The 21,775-nt window shown below is 46.1% G+C and overlaps 1 protein-coding gene across 2 annotated transcripts in view; it reads left to right on the top strand.

The window, feature by feature from the left end:
* The window catches only part of LOC115128756 (zinc finger SWIM domain-containing protein 6), an 85,491-nt gene that overhangs the window by 17,752 nt on the left and 45,964 nt on the right, over positions 1-21,775 (top strand). For both annotated transcript variants that reach the window (XM_029658895.2, XM_065017604.1), the window contains exons 2-5: positions 13,296-13,652; positions 14,022-14,170; positions 14,460-14,610; positions 19,505-19,675. In XM_029658895.2, coding sequence (XP_029514755.2) covers positions 13,296-13,652; positions 14,022-14,170; positions 14,460-14,610; positions 19,505-19,675 — 828 coding nt within the window. The remainder of the gene's footprint in view (positions 1-13,295; positions 13,653-14,021; positions 14,171-14,459; positions 14,611-19,504; positions 19,676-21,775) is intronic.

Below are 21,775 nucleotides of genomic sequence, written 5' to 3'. Positions count from 1 at the left end.
CCTATCCTCTCTCTCTCCCAACCCTCTCTCTCTCCCTACCCTCTCTCTCTCCCTACCCTCTCTCTCTACCCTCTCATATAATATGTTTCCCAGCCTCATTAAAACTTCTTGGCTGCGTAGTTACTGTTTGGTCGCTGTATGGTTCTGTGTGGTTCTGTGGTGCCATTCATCTGTTATTGTGTCAAAACGCTTTAGCTAGTTTAGATTCTTTAACATGCTCCCCCTGCCAACACCACCAGAAAGGATCTATTGACAGTTTTTTTTTAGGTGAGTGGTGGGAATGAGACATTTGGGAGAAGAGACGCATTTGTGCTCCCTGCACAGTGTGTGTGTTGCCTTGCCTGGTGAAGGTACTCGAAGGCTGAACAAATTACTTGGACAGCGTAGGTCAGGGAACGGAGGCAGTATAAATAAAAAAGAGAAGGAAAAATGAATGGCGGCCTTTTTTTGTTCCCCTCTTCCACCTGATCCACTGACAGTTGAATGTTTCAGCAGTTGGTTGTTTCCGGGAATTGGACTGGTAATCAGTGCAGTCCGTGTGTATGTGTGTGACAGATCTGATTTACATGTCGTTGTGCTGTTCTCAGGTGAGGGAGGGCGTTGGTTAGCTGAAGCGCTCGTTCATCAATTCTTCATCTGTCCCTCCTTTCCCTCTCTGTCATTTTCTGTCTGTTTTCCTTGATTTCCTTCTCCTCTCTCGCTCTCTGTCCCGGCTGCTCTCTGTCCCGGCTGCTTTCTGTCCCGGCTGCTCTCTGTCCCGGCTGCTTTCTGTCCCGGCTGCTCTCTGTCCCGGCTGCTCTCTGTCCCGGCTGCTTTCTGTCCCGGCTGCTCTCTGTCCCGGCTGCTCTCTGTCCCGGCTGCTCTCTGTCCCGGCTGCTCTCTGTCCCGGCTGCTTTCTGTCCCGGCTGCTTTCTGTCCCGGCTGCTCTCTGTCCCGGCTGCTCTCTGTCCCGGCTGCTCTCTGTCCCGGCTGCTCTCTGTCCCGGCTGCTCTCTGTCCCGCTAGCGCTCTATTGAGATGCAGTCTTGAGTGTCTGTTGTCCTCGGCTCTTTAGGACCATTGTCCTTGTCTAGTGAAACTTGGAGAGAGAAGTGCACTCACTGTTTGTTAACTTGTGTGTGTGTGCGTGTGTGTGTGTGTGTGTCAGGGTTGGGCAACAGTCCGAGTGGGACGTGGGAAGCACTGTTTAAGTGAGCTGTGTGTGTGCTCCTTCATCAAAGTGTGTGTGTGTGTGTGTGTGTGTGTGTGTGTGTGTGTGTGTGTGTGTGTGTGTGTGTGTGTGTGTGTGTGTGTGTGTGTGAGAGAGAGACCTGGCAGGGTTCACTAGAGCCCCAATGGCCTTTCTCAATTAGACACAAAAAGTCACCCGTAGGTCCCTTTTCTGGCCAGTGAAATGGACGCCATAAAAACACAGCTACACTTGTGTCCATTCTGAGCTGCCAAACTCTTTACACCTCCTCCACTGTTGTTGAGGACCTTTCTCTCTTTTCTCCACAGTGTCTCTCCTTTTCTGAGGTGGTTTTAAACCAGCACTGTGTGGGGTTTGAGTCGAGCTTGTTGGAATAGGGTGTCTCTCCTCCTTTTTCCTGAGGTCATTTTCAGGTGTCTATCTCCACTTTCTCCTGTTTGTTTCTGAGGTTTTCAGATGGAGCTGCAGGATTTCTGTCCGGTTGGTTGTGAAGAATCTCTTCTTCTCTGAGGTCTATCAAACGGTGGGGTTTGCAGACTAGTCCACTCGCGACTAGCAGTGTAAAGGAAAACAAATGACTCAAGAGAAAATGCTTGGTGGAGTGGTTGAATATGACACACTTAGCGACTGCAGAAGCTCTGTCAGAGATTACTTTCTGTTAATTGGTGTGTGTGTGTTGATTGGTTGGCACAGTGAGGAGCACCAAAAGATGTCTTCAGGGGGACACGGATTGGCCTACTCTACTCCAATCCTTATTGACCCAATTTGAAGCTTGGCGGAGCCCCCCCCCCCCCACACACACACACACGCACTGTTTCCCGCTAGTGCACTCCCACACACACCCTCCCCTGTCCTCCACACACCTCTCAATGTTTCTGTCTACAGAGCATGCTCTACTCCTATTGGCTGTGTGGCAGAAGTAAGGAATGGAAGGGTAGCTGGCCATTGTCTAATAAATACACAGTTAAAGGCGGTCTTTGTTACAATGCTGTGAGAACCAGAATGACTCTAGCCAGCCGTCTCGACGGGCAACCAACTGGACAACCTCTGGCATGACACGGTCCTTACAGACCGCCCCATAGGGTGCCACTGACTTCTCACAGGCCACGGGGAGACCCTTATTATGCCAGAATAAAAACCCATTTCAGTTTTCCATTTACTGGAGCTATAGTTAACCATCCGTTGACTTGCATTGTATGTGGAGTTATAATGTTGATGATTCTCCAATCATAACTAAACGATTCAGATATAACATCGGAAACTGAACAAAAATCTAAACGCAACATGTAAAGAGTTGGTTTCATGAGCTGAAATAAAAGATCCCAGAAAAGTTCCACACGCACAAAAAGCTTATTTCTCTCAAATGTTGTGCCCAAATTTGTCTATATCCCCGATAGTGATAATTTCTCCTTTGCCAAGATAATCCATCCAGCTGACAGGTGCATATCAAGAAGCTGATTAAAGGGTATGATCATTACACAGGTGCACCTTGTGCTGAGGACAATAAAAGGCCATCTCTAAAATGTGCAGTTTTGTCACACAACACAATGCTTCAGATGTCTCAAGTTGAGGGAGTGTGCAATTGGCCTGCTGACTGCAGGAATGTCAACCAGAGCTGTTGCCAGAGAATTGAATAAGCAGTCTCCAACGTTGTTTTAGACGTCCAACCGGCCTCACCGTAGACCACGTGTATGGCATCGTGTGGGCGAGGCGTTTGCTGATGTCAACGTTGTGAACAGAGTGCCCCGTGATGACAGTGGGGTTATGGTATGGGCAGGCAGGCATAAGCTACAGACAACGAACACAATTGCATTTTATCCATGGCAATTTGAATGCACAGAGATACCGTGACAAGATCTTGAGGCCCATTGTCGTGCCATTCATCACCGCCATCACCTCATGTTTCAGCATGATAATGCACTGCCCCATTTCGCATGGCCTGCATACTCACCAGATGCTCTGTATCAACGTTCCAGTTCTCCGCCAATATCCAGCAACTTCGGACACAGCCATTGAAAAAGAGGGGATCAACTCTATGCAAAGGAGATCTGTCACACCAAATACAGACTGGTTTTCTGATCCACGCCCTTACTTAAAAAAAAGAAGGTATCTGTGGTAGGCAGTTAAGGGTTAATGCAGTGCTAGATAGTATCTGAGGGTTAAGTCTGGTTGTCATGCAGCACTAGGCAGTATTATGGTCTGTAGTGGTAGCTAAGGGTTAAGTCTGGTTTCCGTGGTAGGTAGCTATGGGTTAAGTCTGGTTGCCGTGCAGTGTTAGGCAGTATTATGGTCTGTAGTGGTAGCTAAGGGTTAAGTCTGGTTTCCATGGTAGGTAGTTAAGGGTTAAGTCTGGTTAGCAGTATTATGCAATCTGCAGAGAGAGAGAGGAAGAGTGGAAGTGCATTACAGAATGCTGAGCTCAGGGCTCTGGCACTCCGCCAGGCCTTTCCACACACACCCACACACACACACACGCACACACTCAGCTGAGGGCTTTCCAAGCTTCCCACCACCCCAGCGGTCTCCTCCCCTGTTTAGGAATGATCTCTCCCTCTTTCTCTTTCTCCCTCTTACATCTCTCCCTCCCTATGTCTTTCCCTTCCTCTTTCTCTCATTTTCCCTCCCCATCTCTTTCCCTTCCTCTCCCTCTTCTCTCTCTGATGTCAGTAGTTCAGCTGTGGGCCATGTAGGACTCGGGTTGGGCCATACAGTACAGGGGACTACCGTGTGTGTGTGTGTGTGTTACACACTGTTACATTGTGGAGCAACTGCCAACCGGGGATGTACAGTATGTGCCTGTGTGGGTGTGTGTTACACAAGCAGATGTAGTGTGTGAGAGAGCGGGTGGATTTGTTTGTGTGTGAAATGTGATCCCCTGTGGTGTTGTGTCAGCTGACTGCTAGGCAGGAAATGGAGGAGTTAAAGAAGGCGGGTTCTCTTTCGCTCTAAACCTCTCTCTGGCTGCAGTCCAAACTCAAAGTAGACAGCCCTCAGCCCTCGAATGACGTTTTACATCGTCATATCCGAGTGTACCTTAAATGTCCCTTGCCCAAGCGAGGGAGAGTGATGATCGGAGAGGCAACATCCTTGGTGGAAGTCTTGAAGTTGAACTTAAAAACAACCAACTATTATTGGTTATTATTAAGCTATTATTGTACCTAGCAAGCTAACGTAGCTAGCTAGCACTCCTGTCAGGTAGCTAGCTAGCTACAGTTATGCATAGCTGGCTAGCTAGTTTTATAGTTTTGGTAATTTATTCCAATACATTTCAGAATTCCCAAAAATATATTTACGAAGCTAGCTACGTTTTATAGGCTTGCATTTAATTGTAGGTCATATCAACCCCACAAGTGATCAAAGTTCTTCACTCGCTCCCTCAAACTAAATTGAGGGCCGAGGGGCCAAAGTTTGTGAATTGGACCTCCACTTAAAATAGCAATCAAACTGCATCCGGTTTCGACGGGGATTCCCCCAAGGGAAAGGGGGAAAAAATAACATGTTTGGACTGCAGCCGCTGTCTCTCTTTGCTCTCTGCTCTCTTTGAAACTGTCACATGATTTTCTATCTCTCTTCTCCCCCCCCGTCTTGTTAGTCAGTTCTTCCAGTTTGTCAGTGTGACTTTCCAGCATTCTGATTGAGCAAAAGCCTGTTGAGAGAACCGAAACCTATGTGTGTGTTGTTTTCTTCTGCGTGTGTATTTTCATTGCACACACATGTAGTGTATGTGTGTGTGCTGTCTCCCAGACCTCCCTTGAGACCGTTACTGAATTCTTGTCAAATCTCACTCGCTCAATCTATCTCAGACCATTAGGACTATTTGTTTCCCATTGGGCTGTAGTTGAAGTATCTGGCTAACCATCTTAACCTTGCTCCAGGCTCAAGTCCCCTGCTTAAGGACTGATTTAGGATCAGCTTAGCCATATCAAGGCCTAACCTGAACCCTTAAGAGATTTAAGGCAAAGTTGACCTTAGATCCACGCTGTAGGACCATCTGAGGCTTTTCACACTAAGCTATGGACGGTCGGTCGTATAGAGGTACAATTTCGGCAATATGAGGCTCGTCAAGGATTCTCGGTAGAGAGTCATGAAAGTAGCAATGTGATACTGTAGCATTATAGACTGCCACAATATCATAGGGGGCCAGGGGAGCCCCACTACACAGAAGAACCTGAGATAGACCCTCTAGTACTGGGAAGCAGACCCGCTCTCCTCCTGGTGTACAGTATGTGTGTGTTCTTTGAGAAAGCCCAAAATACAACAACAGACTTAATTCGGTGTTCTCCTTTCTCTTCTTCACCTCAGGGAATAATGGTGTTGGAAGGAATAGCAACCGTTTTACAGTCGCCTGTCTGATTGTGCTATTTTGTGGGTTTTATTGGTGCCGATCTTAACTTTTTTTGTGCATAATGTTTCCGCCATTTCCTATGACTGAAAAGAGCTTCTGGACATCAGAACAGCTAACATCGATTTGGATGAGGATTTTTACTTCAATAAGTCAGAGGCGAATGACATACTGCTCATCCCGGACCAGGCCCGAATCCCTGACACCCGAAGAAGGAAGAGGCGCCGTTATTGAGGTCGGCGGGGCAGGATACCTGACGAGACGACATCAACCGCCTCTACCCTCTCTTCTATTGGCGAACATGCAATCACTGGAGAATAAACTGGAGACCAGCCTATCAACTTGATCTGAAGAACTGTAATATCCTATGTTTCTCCGAGTCGTGGCTGAACAAGGACAAATCTATCATTTTTTTTCTGTACATCGGGAGGACAGAATGGCAGCGTTGGGCAAATTCTGGGAGGGGGGGGGTTACAACAGCTGGTGTGCGATCTCTAATATTAAGTAAGTATCGAGGTTCTGCTCACCTGAGTTACAATACCTCATGATAAGCTGTAGACCACCCAGAGTGCCACCCACGACTGCGTAGCGGCATCGTGGACTATAGAAAACGGAGGGCCGAGCACTCCCCCATTCACATCGACGGAGCTGTAGTTGAGTGGGTGGCAAGCGGTACCGGAGCGTCAAGTCTGGGACCAAAAGGCTCCTGAACGGCTTCTACCCACAAGCCGTAAGACTGCTGAACAGTTAATCATTGATCCCCTTATTATTTGCACTGACTCTATGCACACTCACTGGACTCCACCCACATACTGCACTGACACTCCAAAACACACACCACATACGCTTACACACACAAAACACTCACACTCACAACATTTTATTTTTTACTCTGCATTGCTGGGAAAGGGCTCATAAGTAGGCATTTCACGGTAAAGTCTACACCTGTTATATTCGGCGCATGTGACAAATAAAAAATGTATTTGAAACCTGAATACAGTGGAGGGAAAACACATGGATTGGTACAATATATGGATTGGTTGTTTTACTGTTGTGTGTGTGTGTGTGCGGTGTGTGTGAGAGAGTGTGTGTGCGGTGTGTGCGAGAGAGTGTCAGAGAGAGAGAGAGATGTGACGTAGTAAGCCATTTTCGGGGACCACTTTTGGCTCCTGAGTGCTACTTTCAGAACTACAAGGTATACAAAAGTACCGGAGAATCTTTTTCAATCCTCAATCCTGGCTATCTAGATCCTATTGGTCTCCTGTCCTCTCTACATTTGACATTTGTCATTTAGTAGATGCTCTTATCCAGAACGACTTACAGTTAGTGCATTCATCTTAAGATTGCTAGGTAGGACAACCACATATCACAGGCATAGAAAAGTACATTTTCCCTCAATTCCGTAGCTATCAGCAAAGTCTGAGGTATTGGGGGTCAAGTGCGAGTGTTAGCATGGCTATCTAGAGCAGGGATTGGCAACTGGCGGCCAACGGGGCCACTTTGGTAGGCCTGCGTATCAGTTTTCAATCAGGGTCTTAACTTACTGTTGAGAGTTAGAATACTAGAATACATAAGGTGCAAGTTCGAAATCCAGTTGTGCATCAGCAGTCACTTAATTAGCCCATGTCAGCAATTTTTTTCAGATTGATAAGTTAGTCTAGTGGCTTGCTATCTAAACCTGTAGTAAGCACGGTTGAATTACCAACCGGGGTGGGGCCCATTGATCATAAAGTTATCATATAAAAAAACTGCAAACATTTGCCTCCACCTTATGGCAAAATGTGTAAAATTACAGGGAATTTGCTGTAAAACTGCACATTTTTCTCTCTGCCCCATGGCAAAATGTGTATAATTGCAGGAAATGAGTATGCAGGCCATGGGAATTGTATACAATTATTATTTAAAAAAAAAAAGAAAATCTTCACAGTCACCACTTGGACTCCCAAACAATCACAAATACTACACTGACACTTTCACACTACACATACGCTGCTGCCGCTCTGTTTATTATCTATCCTGATTGCCTAGCCACTGTAAAGCCGCTAATGGTGGGGGGGTATGCAGACCCAGGAGCCCCTGCAGCCCCTCATGATGAGTTCCTTCTTTTTTTTGGCCCCCATCCCCTTCAAAGTTGCCCCTCCCTGATCTAGAGCCTATTGGTCTCATGTTCTCTCTAACATGGCCATTTTATATCCAGTTTGTCTTCTGTCCTCTCTGGAGTTAACTGATCTGATCCCGGGCCCAACCAGACAAGATTTGTGGTGGCCATTTTGAGGGTTTCTCAGTGATGTCAATATCCCATAAGTTTTGGCTCTCAGTGTGGTTTTCAGAGGCCTGCTGCATTATCAGCAGGAAAAGACTTCCTCCCTGACATTTTTCTTCATTTTCCATGTGTGTCTGGTCAGGAGGAATTTTGGACCGTTCCTCTTTACAAAACTGTTTCAGTTCAGCAATATTCTTGAGATGTCTGGTGTGAACTGCTCTCTTGAGGTCATGCCACAGCATCTCAATAGGGTTGAGGTCAGGACTCTGACTGGGCCACTCCAGAAGCTGTATGTTCTTCTGTTGAAGCCATTCTGTTGTTGATTTACTTCTGTGTTTTGGGTCTTTGTCCTGTTGCATCACCCAACTTCTGTTGAGCTTCAATTGGCGGACAGATTAGCCTAACATTCCGCTGCAAAATGTCTTGATAAACTTGGGAATTCATATTCCGTCGATGATAGTAAGCTGTCCAGGCCCTGAGGCAGCAAAGCAGCCCCAAACCATGATGCTCCCTCCACCATACTTTACAGTTGGTATGAGGTTTTGATGTTGGTGTGCTGTGCCATTTTTTTCTCCACACATAGTGTTGTGTGTTCCTTCCAAACAACTCAACTGTAGTTTCAGCTGTCCCAGAATATTTTGCCAGTAGCGCTGTGGAACATCCAGGTGCACTTTTGCAAACTTCAGACGTGCTACAATGTTTCTTTTGGACAGCAGTGGCTTCTTCTGTGGTGTCCTCCCATGAACACCATTCTTGTTTAGTGTTTTGCGTATCGTAGACTCGTCAATAGAGATGTTAGCATGTTCCAGAGATTTCTGTAAGTCTTTAGCTGACACTCTAGGATTCTTCTTAACCTCATTGAGCGTTCTGCACGGTGCTCTTGCAGTCATCTTTGCATGACAGCCGCTCCTAGGGAGAGTAGCAACAGTGCTGAACTTTCTCAATTTATAGACAATTTGTTTTATCGTGGACTGATGAACATCAAGGCTTTTAGAGATACTTTTGTAACCCTTTCCAGCTTTATGCAAGTCAACAATTCTTAATTTGAGGTCTTCTGAGATCTATTTTGTTCGAGGCACGGTTCACATCAGGCAATGCTTCTTGTGAATAGCATACTAAAATTTTGTGAGTGTTTTTATAGGGCAAGGCAGCTCTAACCAACATCTCCATTCTCCTCTCATTGATTGGACTCCAGGTTAGCTGACTCCTGACTCCAATTAGCCTAGGGGTTCACATACTTTTTCCAACCTACACTGTGAATGTTTAAATGATGTATTCAATATATACAAGAAAAATACAATCATTTGTGTGTTATTAGTTTAAGCGCACTATGTTTGTCTATTGTTGTGACTTTGATGACCAATTTATGCAGAAATCCAGTTAATTCCAAAAGGTTCACACACTTTTTCTTGCCACTGTATGTGTGGTGGTGTGTGTTTGTGAGGAGGTTTAATGACCCAGGCATTACCAGGTAAGCATTGGGACGTGTTGTGGAAAGGAAATGAGAATGTTTCACTCTTCCACCTCGCTGGCTGTCCTGCCTGACTGAAAGTGTCTGCGTGTGTGTGACCAGTGAGTGACCAGAGAATTTCATGTTTCATGTTTTTAGAAAATAGAAGACTGGTGCTAACTAGTGGAGAATAGGGTGCGCGTGCAGTGTGTGTGTGTGCAGGGCTGTGTGGGGGCCGTGTGTGTGCAGGGCTGCGTGGGGGGCCGTGTATGTGAGTGCGCAGGTCTGCATGGGGCCAAGTGTGTGTGTGTGTGTGTGTGTGTGTGTGTGTGTGAAGGCTGAGCTCTATTGCATTAGGAGGTCGACACACTGAGGGCCTCTAGAGATCAGCAGTTTGCCCTTTTCCCCCAGAGAGAGAAAGGAGAGACATATTCAGGGACTGCTCCTTCTCTTCCTCTCACTCTTGCTGTTATAGTCTGACTAGTAGCTAGCTGGTACCATGGGCCTTCTTCACACTTAAGGTTACAACAAGCATAACTCTGTTGATCTACGTGCACGTGGGTGAAGTGGGATTGTTGGAGTAGCAGATATCTTTTGATGACATGATATCCTCGCCGGTCCCACTCCCATTCACTAGGGGGCGATAAGCAAAGTTTTTTAAAAAATGGTCTTAGTTTTGTGAAAGTAAGGAAGAGTCACCTTCCCTTGCTTGAAGTACCTTGGTGGCAGCCTAGCTAAAAACATAGCAAGCTAACTAGCCTTTTTAGCTTCCCACATCTCCATGTGAAATAATCAGATTTATTCTAAAAAACATGCCCTGACAAATATTCTTATACTTGTGGGTGTAACCTAAAACATTATCCCAGTTTGATATGCTACTTGTGTATTTAATGTTTTTGTCATGGAGGAAAACAAGTACATGGCTAGCTAGTTGGCTACAACAGGTTCTACCATTTCAGAATAGCCTGTAATCACTAGGGATGGGGGGAAATAGATAGTTACATATCCAGATGTTCTTTTTGCTGATGTATTTTTTTGGGGGACAATTTCGCAATATAATTTTTGCACTAGTTGGCTGTACCTGTGTAACAGTATAACTTTAGACCATCCCTTCGCCTGAACCAGGGACCCTCTGCACACATCAACAACAGTCACCCACGAAGCATCGTTACCCATCACTCCACAAAAGCCGCGGACCTTGCAGAGCAAGGGGAACCACTACTTCAAGGTCTCAGAGCAAGTGACGTAACCGATTGAAACACTATTTACCTCGCACCACCGCTAACTAGCTAGCAGTTTCACATCCGTTACACCTGCACCAAAACTCCAGTGTTTTTCCATCATAGTTAACTCCAGATTTTTTCATCGGGAGCACATTTGTTTTCAACACTTTTATTTCCATGATGATCAAAACAACGAATCGCAATACATATTGATAGATTGCATGTTTCGTCACAATATTGTTTTGAACGTTCGTTTTGGACTGATGCCCAACTGAGAATTCTACTCAATGCATTGTCAATGAGCGCATCAGTGGCTTGGAAATACAATGCCATTCAAAAACAGGCAAATAATTCGAAGGAAAACCTTTTGTCACCATTTTGATGTCGCCTTATTGACTTTAGGTGCAGTATATAACCAAAGATTTGTATAACTAAGATAGACCACAGCCTGTCATTTCCAATGGGAACAAACGAGTCATAGTGGGCAGAACAAGCAAGGAGGTGGGCAGAGCCAAGCATGAGCTAGCTAGATCCTATTGGTGAGTTCTAGCATACATTTGCATATTTCCGTTAGTCAACGCCTACTGTGAAGTGCCTGTGTGCAATGACTCAATTCGCCTTTGCACTCCTTCTAAACAATGCAATTTTAAAAAACTTTGACAAAGGGTAAAGTCTACAAAACTTTGTTCACTCTGCTCGTAACAGATTTTAGTTTTGTGAACAGAACTGTATTGAGATCAAATGTTTCATTAACCTCTTGCCTCTACTTGGGACGCTTGCGTCCCAACTAGAGCTCTGGAAATGCAAATGCGCTACGCTAAATGCTAATAGTATTAGTTAAAACTCAAAAGTTCATTAAAATACACATGCAGGGTATCAAATTAAAGCTACACTCGTTGTGAATCCAGGCAACAAGTCAGATTTTTAAAATGCTTTTCGGCGACAGCATGAGAAGCTATTATCTGATAGCATGCACCAATACACTACAACAGAAAAGCACAGCAGGGGACGTAAACAAAATAATTAGCATTTCGGCGTTACACAAACCGCACAATAAAATAGAAAACAGTCATTACCTTTCACCATCTTCTTTGTTGGCACTCCTAGATGTCCCATAAACACTATTGGGTCTTTATTTCGATTAAATCGGGCCATATAAAGCCAAGATATCGTTATATGTAGACTGTGTGATAAACGAAAAAAACAGCGATTTCACAACGTAACGTCATTTTTTAAAATTCAAAAAGTAGACGATAAACTTTCACAAAACACTTCGAAATAAGTTTGTAATGCTACTTTAGGTATTAGTAAACGTTAATAAGCGATAAAAATCATCCATAGGCGATGTCAAAATCATTAGCTGTCGTCTTGGAAAAAATTACACGAGAGAGCTCTTCCGGAATGATCTGGGCGGAGACCGGAGGTAAGTGGTGCCCCTGTTTCGGTTCAACCAAGAATCAAAGAGGATTCAATTCACAAGACTCTAGACAACATGGGGATGCTGTGGGAGTTGAATGCTCGGTCTTATCTAATTCGGCTCACTGTTAACAATTGCTGGAAGTGGCGCAAGGATATTTATTTCCATTTTCTGTGATCAGGTTTTCCTGCGCTTTCCGATGTAACGCACGTTATGTAATAGCCACAGTCGTGATTTAACCAGTTTTAAAAACGTCAGAGGGTTTCCTATCCACACATTCTAACCATATGAACGTACTATATTCCTGGCATGAGTAGCAGGGCGCTGAAATGTTGCGCGATTTTTAACAAAATGTTCAAAAAAGTAGAGGGTAGGAGCAACTAGTTAATGAGAACATTTGCAGAATGTCGGCCAAAATCCATCTCGTTCCATCTTCTCCCGCTGCCGGCCACTGGGCTTCTTCTCACTACCATATTTCGTAGTGAGTGGAAACGCCTAGCGGATGCTTCACATTTTATATGCCCAGTGAAATATCTGTCTCGTTGTTCTATCTGTGGTATATCGTTAGTTAAGATTGAGGGGAGGAAACCGGATTTGAATTAGCTAAAGTTAGCATTGCTAGCGTTTTTTTTACTAACTTTGCTAGCTAATGACAACATTGCCATCTGTCTAAAATACATTTGCCATGATAATGCTGCCAAAGTTGTTTCCTACTAAACATTTGACTATTTTAGCAATTTAATCGTATTTTCAGGCACTATAGTGTAATTTAGACGAAACAGTCGTTAGCCTCCATCCAGAATTTCTGGGTTTATCAAGACTTTAATGCACCACTATTGCGTCGCGGGTAGAGCGCGGCTTGGAGAACATTCATGACGCGACCGAGTGACGTTGGTGCGACCGAATCGTAAGAATCTCGTATCTGCATCTAAGTATCGTGATAATATAGTATCGTGAGGTCCCTGAAAATTCACAGCCCTAGTAATCACTAGTTATTACATATCAACCAACTTTATTTCTGAGTGGATTCTTGATGTTTGGTTTACTGTTTGAACAGTCATTGAGATTATATTTGGTAATCAATGCAAAATAGGCTACTTTGATGAATAGCGACAACACTGCCCCCACGGCTGCGGAAGAACGATACCCGCGTCTCGATTTTCAAGTAGTCAAAAAAGTACATCAAATGCTCGATTGCAATTACAGGGAGTCGCCCCTTTTGTGACGAAAATCGAAATTGCAAAACAGAATCTTGCGTCTGCAAAGAGCTTGTAGTAAGAGTTGTTATGACAAGAACATTAATGCCATTGTACTGTTCAAATATTTCCAACGTAAGCTTCTGTCAAGCACTTTTGTGTAAAACTGTTACAATTTGATTGATTGCCTAATGGTTCTTGTTTTGCTCCTTGCAGGGTTCCACCTCAGTGGAACGGTAACAGAACCGGCCACAGCGTCGGAACCCGAGCTCGTCTGCAGTGTGAGCGTCAGCTTCGACCGCTGCAAGATCACCGCGGTAACGTGCGGCTGCGGCAACAAGGACATCTTCTACTGCGCCCACGTTGTAGCGCTGGCCCTGTACCGTGTACGGAAGCCCGAGCAGGTCAAACTACACCTGCCCATCTCAGAGACTCTGTTCCAGATGAATAGAGACCAGCTGCAGAAGTTTGTCCAGTACCTGATAACAGTACACCACACCGAGGTGTTGCCCACTGCTCAGAAACTAGCTGATGAGATTCTGTCTACCAACTCTGAGATCAACCAGGTCCATGGTGAGTGGGGTGGATGATGCGTAGACGAGAGAAAGATTGTGTGAGGAAGAAAAAGTGTGTGTGTGTGTGTGTTTTTGCGTGAGTGTGTGTGCCTGGAAATGATTTCCCCCTGAAAGCAGATCACTGGAGAGGGAAACACTTTGATCAAGTCACGTCCGTGTGACAGCTCAACGGTAATGTAGGATGTGGGGAAGAGTGTGTGATGATACTTTAGACCCACTTTACTTAAGCCGATATCATTGTGTTCATCTTGTTCTGTTTTTGTTTGTGACATAGAGCCCAGTGTTTTCATTGAATCATTTTCCATTTCTCAACCTAAACGAGGAGCACTGTGCGTCTCAACTAACCTGTGTGTGTGTGTGCGCGCAGGGGCCCCGGACCCCACGGCAGGGGCCAGTGTAGATGATGAGAACTGTTGGCACCTGGATGAGGAGCAGGTTCAGGAGCAGGTGAAACTCTTCCTCTCACAGGGAGGTTACCACGGCTCTGGAAAACAACTCAACCTTCTCTTCAGCAAGGTAACGCATACGCACACCAGGGTTGGGGTCAATTTTAGTTGTAGTGAGTCAATTCAGGAAGCAGAGTAAACTGACATTCCAATTCAATAATTGAAAAAAAGGGATTTTTTTCACACAATGACTTCTTAATACATTGAAAAGTAGAAGATATATGTATTTCAAAATGTGTTTAATTTTTTGTATTTTAAATTCAAATCCTTTCCTAAATTGACTGCCCTCAATTTGAATTGACCCCTACCCTGTCACTCTCACACACACACCTTTGATGACCTCTCTCTTTCTCCTCTAGGTGAGAGAGATGTTGAAGATGCGTGACTCCAACGGTGCCAGAATGTTAACGCTGATCACAGAACAGTTTATGGGCGACCCTCGCCTGGCTCTGTGGAGACAACAGGGAACCACCATGACTGACAAATACAGACAGCTGTGGGATGAGCTAGGTAAGAGACAACACACACAAAGTCACACAAGCGTGTGCACAAGGACAGACACCACTTGGACGGACTAGCCGTTCAAGAGAGAGTAAACACACACACATATGATGGTCACTCAAGTGCTGCTATGATGACTGTTTGATTTGTGTGTTGGGTCAGCTGTGTTAGACCTGTGTCTCCCTATGCTTTCTGATATGATGGCTGCTTGTATGCCGGTGTGTATGTGTGTATGTATCAGGAGTGTATTGTATCAAATCAAATCAAATTTATTTGTCACATACACATGGTTTGCAGATGTTAATGCGAGTGTAGCGAAATGCTTGTGCTTCTAGTTCCGACAATGCAGTAATAACCAACGAGTAATCTAACCTAATAAATTCCACAACTACTACCTTATACACACAAGTGTAAAGGGATAAAGAATATGTACATAAAGACATCAATTTCCATTATTAAAGTGACTGGAGTTGAGTCAGTGTGTTGGCAGCAGCCACTCAATGTTAGTGGTGGCTGTTTAACAGTCTGATGGCCTTGAGATAGAAGCTGTTTTTCAGTCTCTCGGTCCCTGCTTTGATGCACCTGTACTGACCTCGCCTTCTGGATGATAGCGGGGTGAACAGGCAGTGGCTCGGGTGGTTGTTGTCCTTGATGATCTTTATGGCCTTCCTGTGACATCGGGTGGTGTAGGTGTCCTGGAGGGCAGGTAGTTTGCCCCCGGTGATGTGTTGTGCAGACCTCACTACCCTCTGGAGAGCCTTACGGTTGTGGGCGGAGCATTTGCCGTACCAGGCGGTGATACAGCCAGACAGGATGCTCTCGATTGTGCATCTGTAGAAGTTTGTGAGTGCTTTTGGTGACAAGCCGAATTTCTTCAGCCACCTGAGGTTGAAGAGGCACTGCTGTGCCTTCTTCACGACGCTGTCTGTGAGGGTGGACCAATTCAGTTTGTCTGTGATGTGTACGCCGAGAAACTTAAAACTTACTACCCTCTCCACTATTGTCCCGTCGGTGTGGATAGGGGGGTGCTCCCTCTGCTGTTTCCTGAAGTCCACAATCATCTCCTTTGTTTTGTTGACGTTGAGTATGAGGTTATTTTCCTGACACCACACTCCGAGGGCCCTCAGCTCCTCCCTGTAGGCCGTCTCGTCGTTGTTGGTAATCAAGCCTACCACTGTAGTGTCGTCTGCAAACTTGATGATTGAGTTGGAGATGTGCATGGTCACGCAGTCGTGGGTGAACAGGGAGTACAGGAGAGGGCTCAGAACGCACCCTTGTGGGGCCCCATTGTTGAGGATCAGCGGGGTGGAGATGTTGTTACCTACCCTCATCACCTGGGGGCGGCCCGTCAGGAAGTCCAGGACCCAGTTGCACAGGGCGGGGTTGAGACCCAGCGTCTCAAGCTTGGTGATGAGTTTGGAGGGTACTATGGTTTAAATGCTGAGCTGTAGTCGATGAACAGCATTCTCACATAGGTATTCCTCTTGTCCAGATGGGTTAGGGCAGTGTGCAGTGTGGTTGCGATTGCGTCGTCTGTGGACCTATTTGGGCGGTAAGCACATTGGAGTGGGTCTAGGGTGTCAGGTAGGGTGGTGGTGATATGGTCCTTGACTAGTCTCTCAAAGAACTTCATGATGACGGAAGTGAGTGCTACGGGGCGGTAGTCGTTTAGCTCAGTTACCTTAGCTTTCTTGGGAACAGGGACAATGGTGGCCCTCTTGAAGCATGTGGGAACAGCAGACTGGGATAAGGATTGATTGAATATGTCCGTAAACAGACCAGCTGGCTGGCATGCTCTGAGGACGCGGCTGGGGATGCTGTCTGGGCCTGCAGCCTTGCGAGGGTTAACACGTTTAAATGTTTTACTCACATCGGCTGCAGTGAAGGAGAGTCCGCAGATTTTGGTTGCGGGCCGTGTCAGTGGCACTGTATTGTCCTCAAAGCGGGCAAAAAAAGTTATTTAGTCTGTCTGGGAATAAGACATCCTGGTCTGCGACGGGGCTGGTTTTCTTTTTGTAATCCGTGATTGACTGTAGACCCTGCCACATACCTCTCATGTCTGAGCCGCTGAATTGCGACTCTACTTTGTCTCTATACTGACGCTTAGCTTGTTTGATTACCTTGCGGAGGGAATAGCTACACTGTTTGTATTCGGTCATGTTTCTGGTCACCTTGCCCTGATTAAAAGCAGTGGTTCGCGTTTTCAGTTTCACGCGAATGCTGCCATCAATCCACAGTTTCTGGTTTGGGAATGTTTTTATCGTTGCTATGGGTACGGCATCGTCAATGCACTTTCTAATGAACTCGCTCACCGAATCAGCGTATTCGTCAATGTTGTTGTCGGACGCAATGCGGAACATATCCCAATCCACGTGATCGAAGCAGTCTTGAAGCGTGGAATCAGATTGGTCGGACCAGCGTTGAACAGACCTAGTCAGTCTGTTATGTTTTGGGCATTATCTGTAGGGTGTGAGCTGGATGGTTTGTGAAATATATGCTCTTTACAGCCTAAAATGGATTCGGAGATTGTGAGATTTCTCTCTCTCTCTCTCTCTCTCTCTCTCTCTCTCTCTTTCTCTCTCTCAGAACAGATTAGATGTGGCCTGAAGGATCAGAGTAGGCCCATCAAAGGAAATAAAGGGAGGGATCGGGTGAAGAGTGAGTGTGTGTGTGTGTGTGTGTGTGTGTGTGTGTGTCAGGAGCTAAATCCATCTTGATGAGCCCAATATTGTTTTAATGAATGTGTGTGTTTGATCTTTTGTAGTCTGAGACAGCGGTTCCCATCTGGCTTAGGTTGGAGAGGGAGAAATATAGGCCACGCTTTCTCACTACTGACGGGTGTGTGTGCATGTGTGTATGCTCACAAGGCCATAATTCGCTCACTCACACACATGCCCATTCATTTATACTGACTCTTCACACCCCCACTCACATACAAGATGCTGCTACTCTGTTTATCTTATATGCTGTTGCCTAGTCCCCTTACCCCTATAGATATCTACCTCCATAACTCCGTTATCCCTGCACATTGTAAACACTGTATTGGAACTGACCCTGTATATTGTATGCTTACTTGCTTACTTATTGTGTATACAATATTATTTATCGTCTGTTTTTCCCCCGAGTATTACATTGTTATTGATGATTGCATTGTTGGGTTTTGAGGCAAGGCATTAAAACTTGAAACTTCCATCTTCAAATGGCGTCAGCCAGCTAGCAAGTGATGAACACTAGAACATGCTTGTTGTTTATTTGTGTTGAATGTGTTTGTTCTGTGATCTCTGTCCTCTCCTCCTTTCCTTGGCTTATCTTTATCCTGTCATAATTGAACCACCACTGTGTGTGTGTGTGTGTGTGTGAGCACTGTCCATATTCAGGATAAGCAGGAAAGCGAAACTGCAGCTTTCGGGATTATTCCATGTAATTGTGTAATTGGGGGAGACTCTAGACCCTAGCCTAGCAACGACATCCAATAGTAACCTACCCTAGCAACAACATTCAATAGTAACCTACCCTAGCAACAAAATCCCATAACCACAACCCTGTTGTCATGGTAGTTGATTGTTGGAACTGTATTATATATCCCCCCCAGTCTCTTTGTCTGTTTTGCTGGTTGTTTCTCTTTCTGTTTTAAGGGAAGTACATCTCTTATTTCTGTATAATTTGAATGCATTTTCACGTTTTCCACGTTTGCCCTGCTTGCTGGATGCACCTTCTCCTCTCCTTTCTAAAATCTCCCCTTATTTATTATTTGTCTTTTATTTTCCTTTACTCCCCACCGTTCTCTTCCCATCTCATCGCCAGTCTGTTGCTCCCCTCTCTTCTCTCGTCCCTCTCTTCTCTCTCTTCCCTCTCCTCTCTCTTCCCTTCTCCTCTCTCTTCCCTTCTCCTCTCTCTTCCCTTCTCCTCTCTCGTCCCTCTCTTCTCTCTCTTCCCTCTCCTCTCTCTTCCCTTCTCCTCTCTCTTCCCTTCTCCTCTCTCTTCCCTTCTCCTCTCTCTTCCCTTCTCCTCTCTCTTCCCTTCTCCTCTCTCGTCCCTCTCTTCTCTCTCTTCCCTCTCCTCTCTCTTCCCTTCTCCTCTCTCTTCCCTTCTCCTCTCTCGTCCCTCTCCTCTCTCTTCCCTTCTCCTCTCTCTTCCCTTCTCCTCTCTCTTCCCTTCTCCTCTCTCTTCCCTTCTCCTCTCTCGTCCCTCTCCTCTCTCTTCCCTTCTTCTCTCTCTTCCCTCTCCTCTCTCTTCCCTTCTCCTCTCTCGTCCCTCTCTTCTCTCTCTTCCCTCTCCTCTCTCTTCCCTTCTCCTCTCTCTTCCCTTCTCCTCTCTCTTCCCTCTCTTCTCTCTCTTCCCTTCTCCTCTCTCTTCCCTCTTCTCTCGTTCCTCTTTTGTCCTTGAGGCCGTCCAAACAAAGACAGAGGATAAAATGACTCCTATCCCCACCCCCGTCTTCCTTCCCTCCTCCTGTTCTCATCCCCCTCTCCTCCTCCTCCTGTTCTCTCGCTTCACCTCTCTCTGCCTCCTCCTGTCTCGTTCTGTCATCTGTCCCCCTTTTCTGTTCTGTGCTCATTTTCCATCATTTTTCTCTTTACCCCTGTTTTTCGAGGCATATTTCTTTTCATGCCTTCCGTCCCCCACTCTCCAGCTCTCTCTCCTTCCCTCACTCCCTTCATCCATACCCCATCTCCCTTTCAGCTCAGGCTTCAGGTAATCACAGTGTGTCACTAGAGTATCTGTGAGCGTGAGTGCGGCAGGCATGTGTTTATTGAATAGATAACAGTCAGACTGTTGATGCTCCGGAACATTTTAATGGCATCTATTTTTCCCTTTTTACAGAATCAAATTATATGATTCAAGGATGAACAACAATAACAGAAACATGTGTGTGTGTGTGTGTGTGTGTGTGTGTGTGTAGGTGCCCTGTGGATGTGTATTGTGCTCAACCCCCACTGTAAGTCAGAGCAGAAGTGTGTGTGGCTGAGACAGCTGAGACGGTGGAACGGTGTTGACGTGTGTCCCTGGGAGGACGGAAACCACGGCAACGAACTGCCGAACCTCACACACGCACTGCCGCACGGCAACCCAGGTGAGAAAACACAGAGACACACACACACACACACACACCTGACCAACACAGTGCCTCAGGGCCAACCCAAGTGAGAAAACACAGAGACACACACACACAATCTCAATTCAACGGCTCAGACACAAGAGGTATGTGGCAGGGTCTACAGTCAATCACGGATTACAAAAAGAAAACCAGCCCCGTCACGGACCAGGATGTCTTGCTCCCAGGCAGACTAAATAACTTTTTTGCCCGCTTTGAGGACAATACAGTGCCACTGACACGGCCCGCAACTAAAACATGCGGACTCTCCTTCACTGCAGCCGACGTGAGGAAAACATTTAAACGTGTCAACCCTCGCAAGGCTGCAGGCCCAGACGGCATCCCCAGCCGCGCCCTCAGAGCATGCGCAGACCAGCTGGCTGGTGTGTTTACGGACATATTCAATCAATCCCTATCCCAGTCTGTTGTTCCCACATGCTTCAAGAGGGCCACCATTATTCCTGTTCCCAAGAAAGCTAAGTTAACTGAGCTAAACGACTACCGCCCCGTAGCACTCACTTCCGTCATCATGAAGTGCTTTGAGAGACTAGTCAAGGACCATATCACCTCCACCCTACCTGACACCCTAGACCCACTCCAATTTACTTACCGCCCAAATAGGTCCACAGACGATGCAATCTCAACCACACTGCACACTGCCCTAACCCATCTGGACAAGAGGAATACCTATGTGAGAATGCTGTTCATCGACTACAGCTCGGCATTTAACACCATAGTACCCTCCAAGCTCGTCATCAAGCTCGAGACCCTGGGTCTTGACCCCGCCCTGTGCAACTGGGTCCTGGACTTCCTGACGGGCCGCCCCCAGGTGGTGAGGGTAGGCAACAACATTTCCACCCCGCTGATCCTCAACACTGGGGCCCCACAAGGGTGCGTTCTGAGCCCTCTCCTGTACTCCCTGTTCACCCACGACTGCGTGGCCACGCACGCCTCCAACTCAATCATCAAGTTTGCGTACGACACAAAAGTGGTAGGCTTGATTACCAACAACGACGAGACGGCCTACAGGGAGGAGGTGAGGGCCCTCGGAGTGTGGTGTCAGGAAAATAACCTCACACTCAACATCAACAAAACTAAGGAGATGATTGTGGACTTCAGGAAACAGCAGAGGGAACACCCCCCTATCCACATCGATGGAACAGTAGTGGAGAGGGTAGTAAGTTTTAAGTTCCTCGGCGTACACATCACAGACAAACTGAATTGGTCCACCCACACAGACAGCATCGTGAAGAAGGCGCAGCAGCGCCTCTTCAACCTCAGGAGGCTGAAGAAATTCGGCTTGTCACCTAAAGCACTCACAAACTTCTACAGATGCACAATCGAGAGCGTCCTGTCGGGCTGTATCACCGCCTGGTACGGCAACTGCTCCGCCCACAACCGTAAGGCTCTCCAGAGGGTAGTGAGGTCTACACAACGCATCACCGGGGGCAAACTACCTGCCCTCCAGGAGACCTACACCACCCGATGTCACAGGAAGGCCATAAAGATCATCAAGGACAACAACCACCCGAGCCACTGCCTGTTCACCCCGCTATCATCCAGAAGGCGAGGTCAGTACAGGTGCATCAAAGCTGGGACCGAGAGACTGAAAAACAGCTTCTATCTCAAGGCCATCAGACTGTTAAACAGCCACCGCTAACATTGAGTGGCTGCTGCCAACACACTGACTCAACTCCAGTCACTTTAATAATGGGAATTGATGGGAAATGATGTAAAATATATCACTAGCCACTTTAAACAATGCTACCTAATATAATGTTACATACCCTACCTTATTCATCTCATATGTATATGTATATACTGTACTCTATATCATCTACTGCATCTTTATGTAATACATGTATCACTAGCCACTAACTATGCCACTTTGTTTACATACTCATCTCATATGTATATACTGCACTCAATACCATCTACTGTATCTTGCCTATGCCGCTCTGTACCATCACTCATTCATGTATCTTTATGTACATATTCTTTATCCCCTTACACTTGTGTCTATAAGGTAGTAGTTGTGGAATTGTTAGCTAGATTACTTGTTGGTTATTACTGCATTGT

This window comes from Oncorhynchus nerka, linkage group LG4 (genome assembly GCF_034236695.1).
Source record: "Oncorhynchus nerka isolate Pitt River linkage group LG4, Oner_Uvic_2.0, whole genome shotgun sequence".
Classification (NCBI taxonomy): Eukaryota; Metazoa; Chordata; class Actinopteri; order Salmoniformes; family Salmonidae; genus Oncorhynchus; species Oncorhynchus nerka.
The sequence above is the reverse complement of the archived record's forward strand: the minus strand, read 5'-3'. Positions and strand labels throughout refer to the sequence as shown.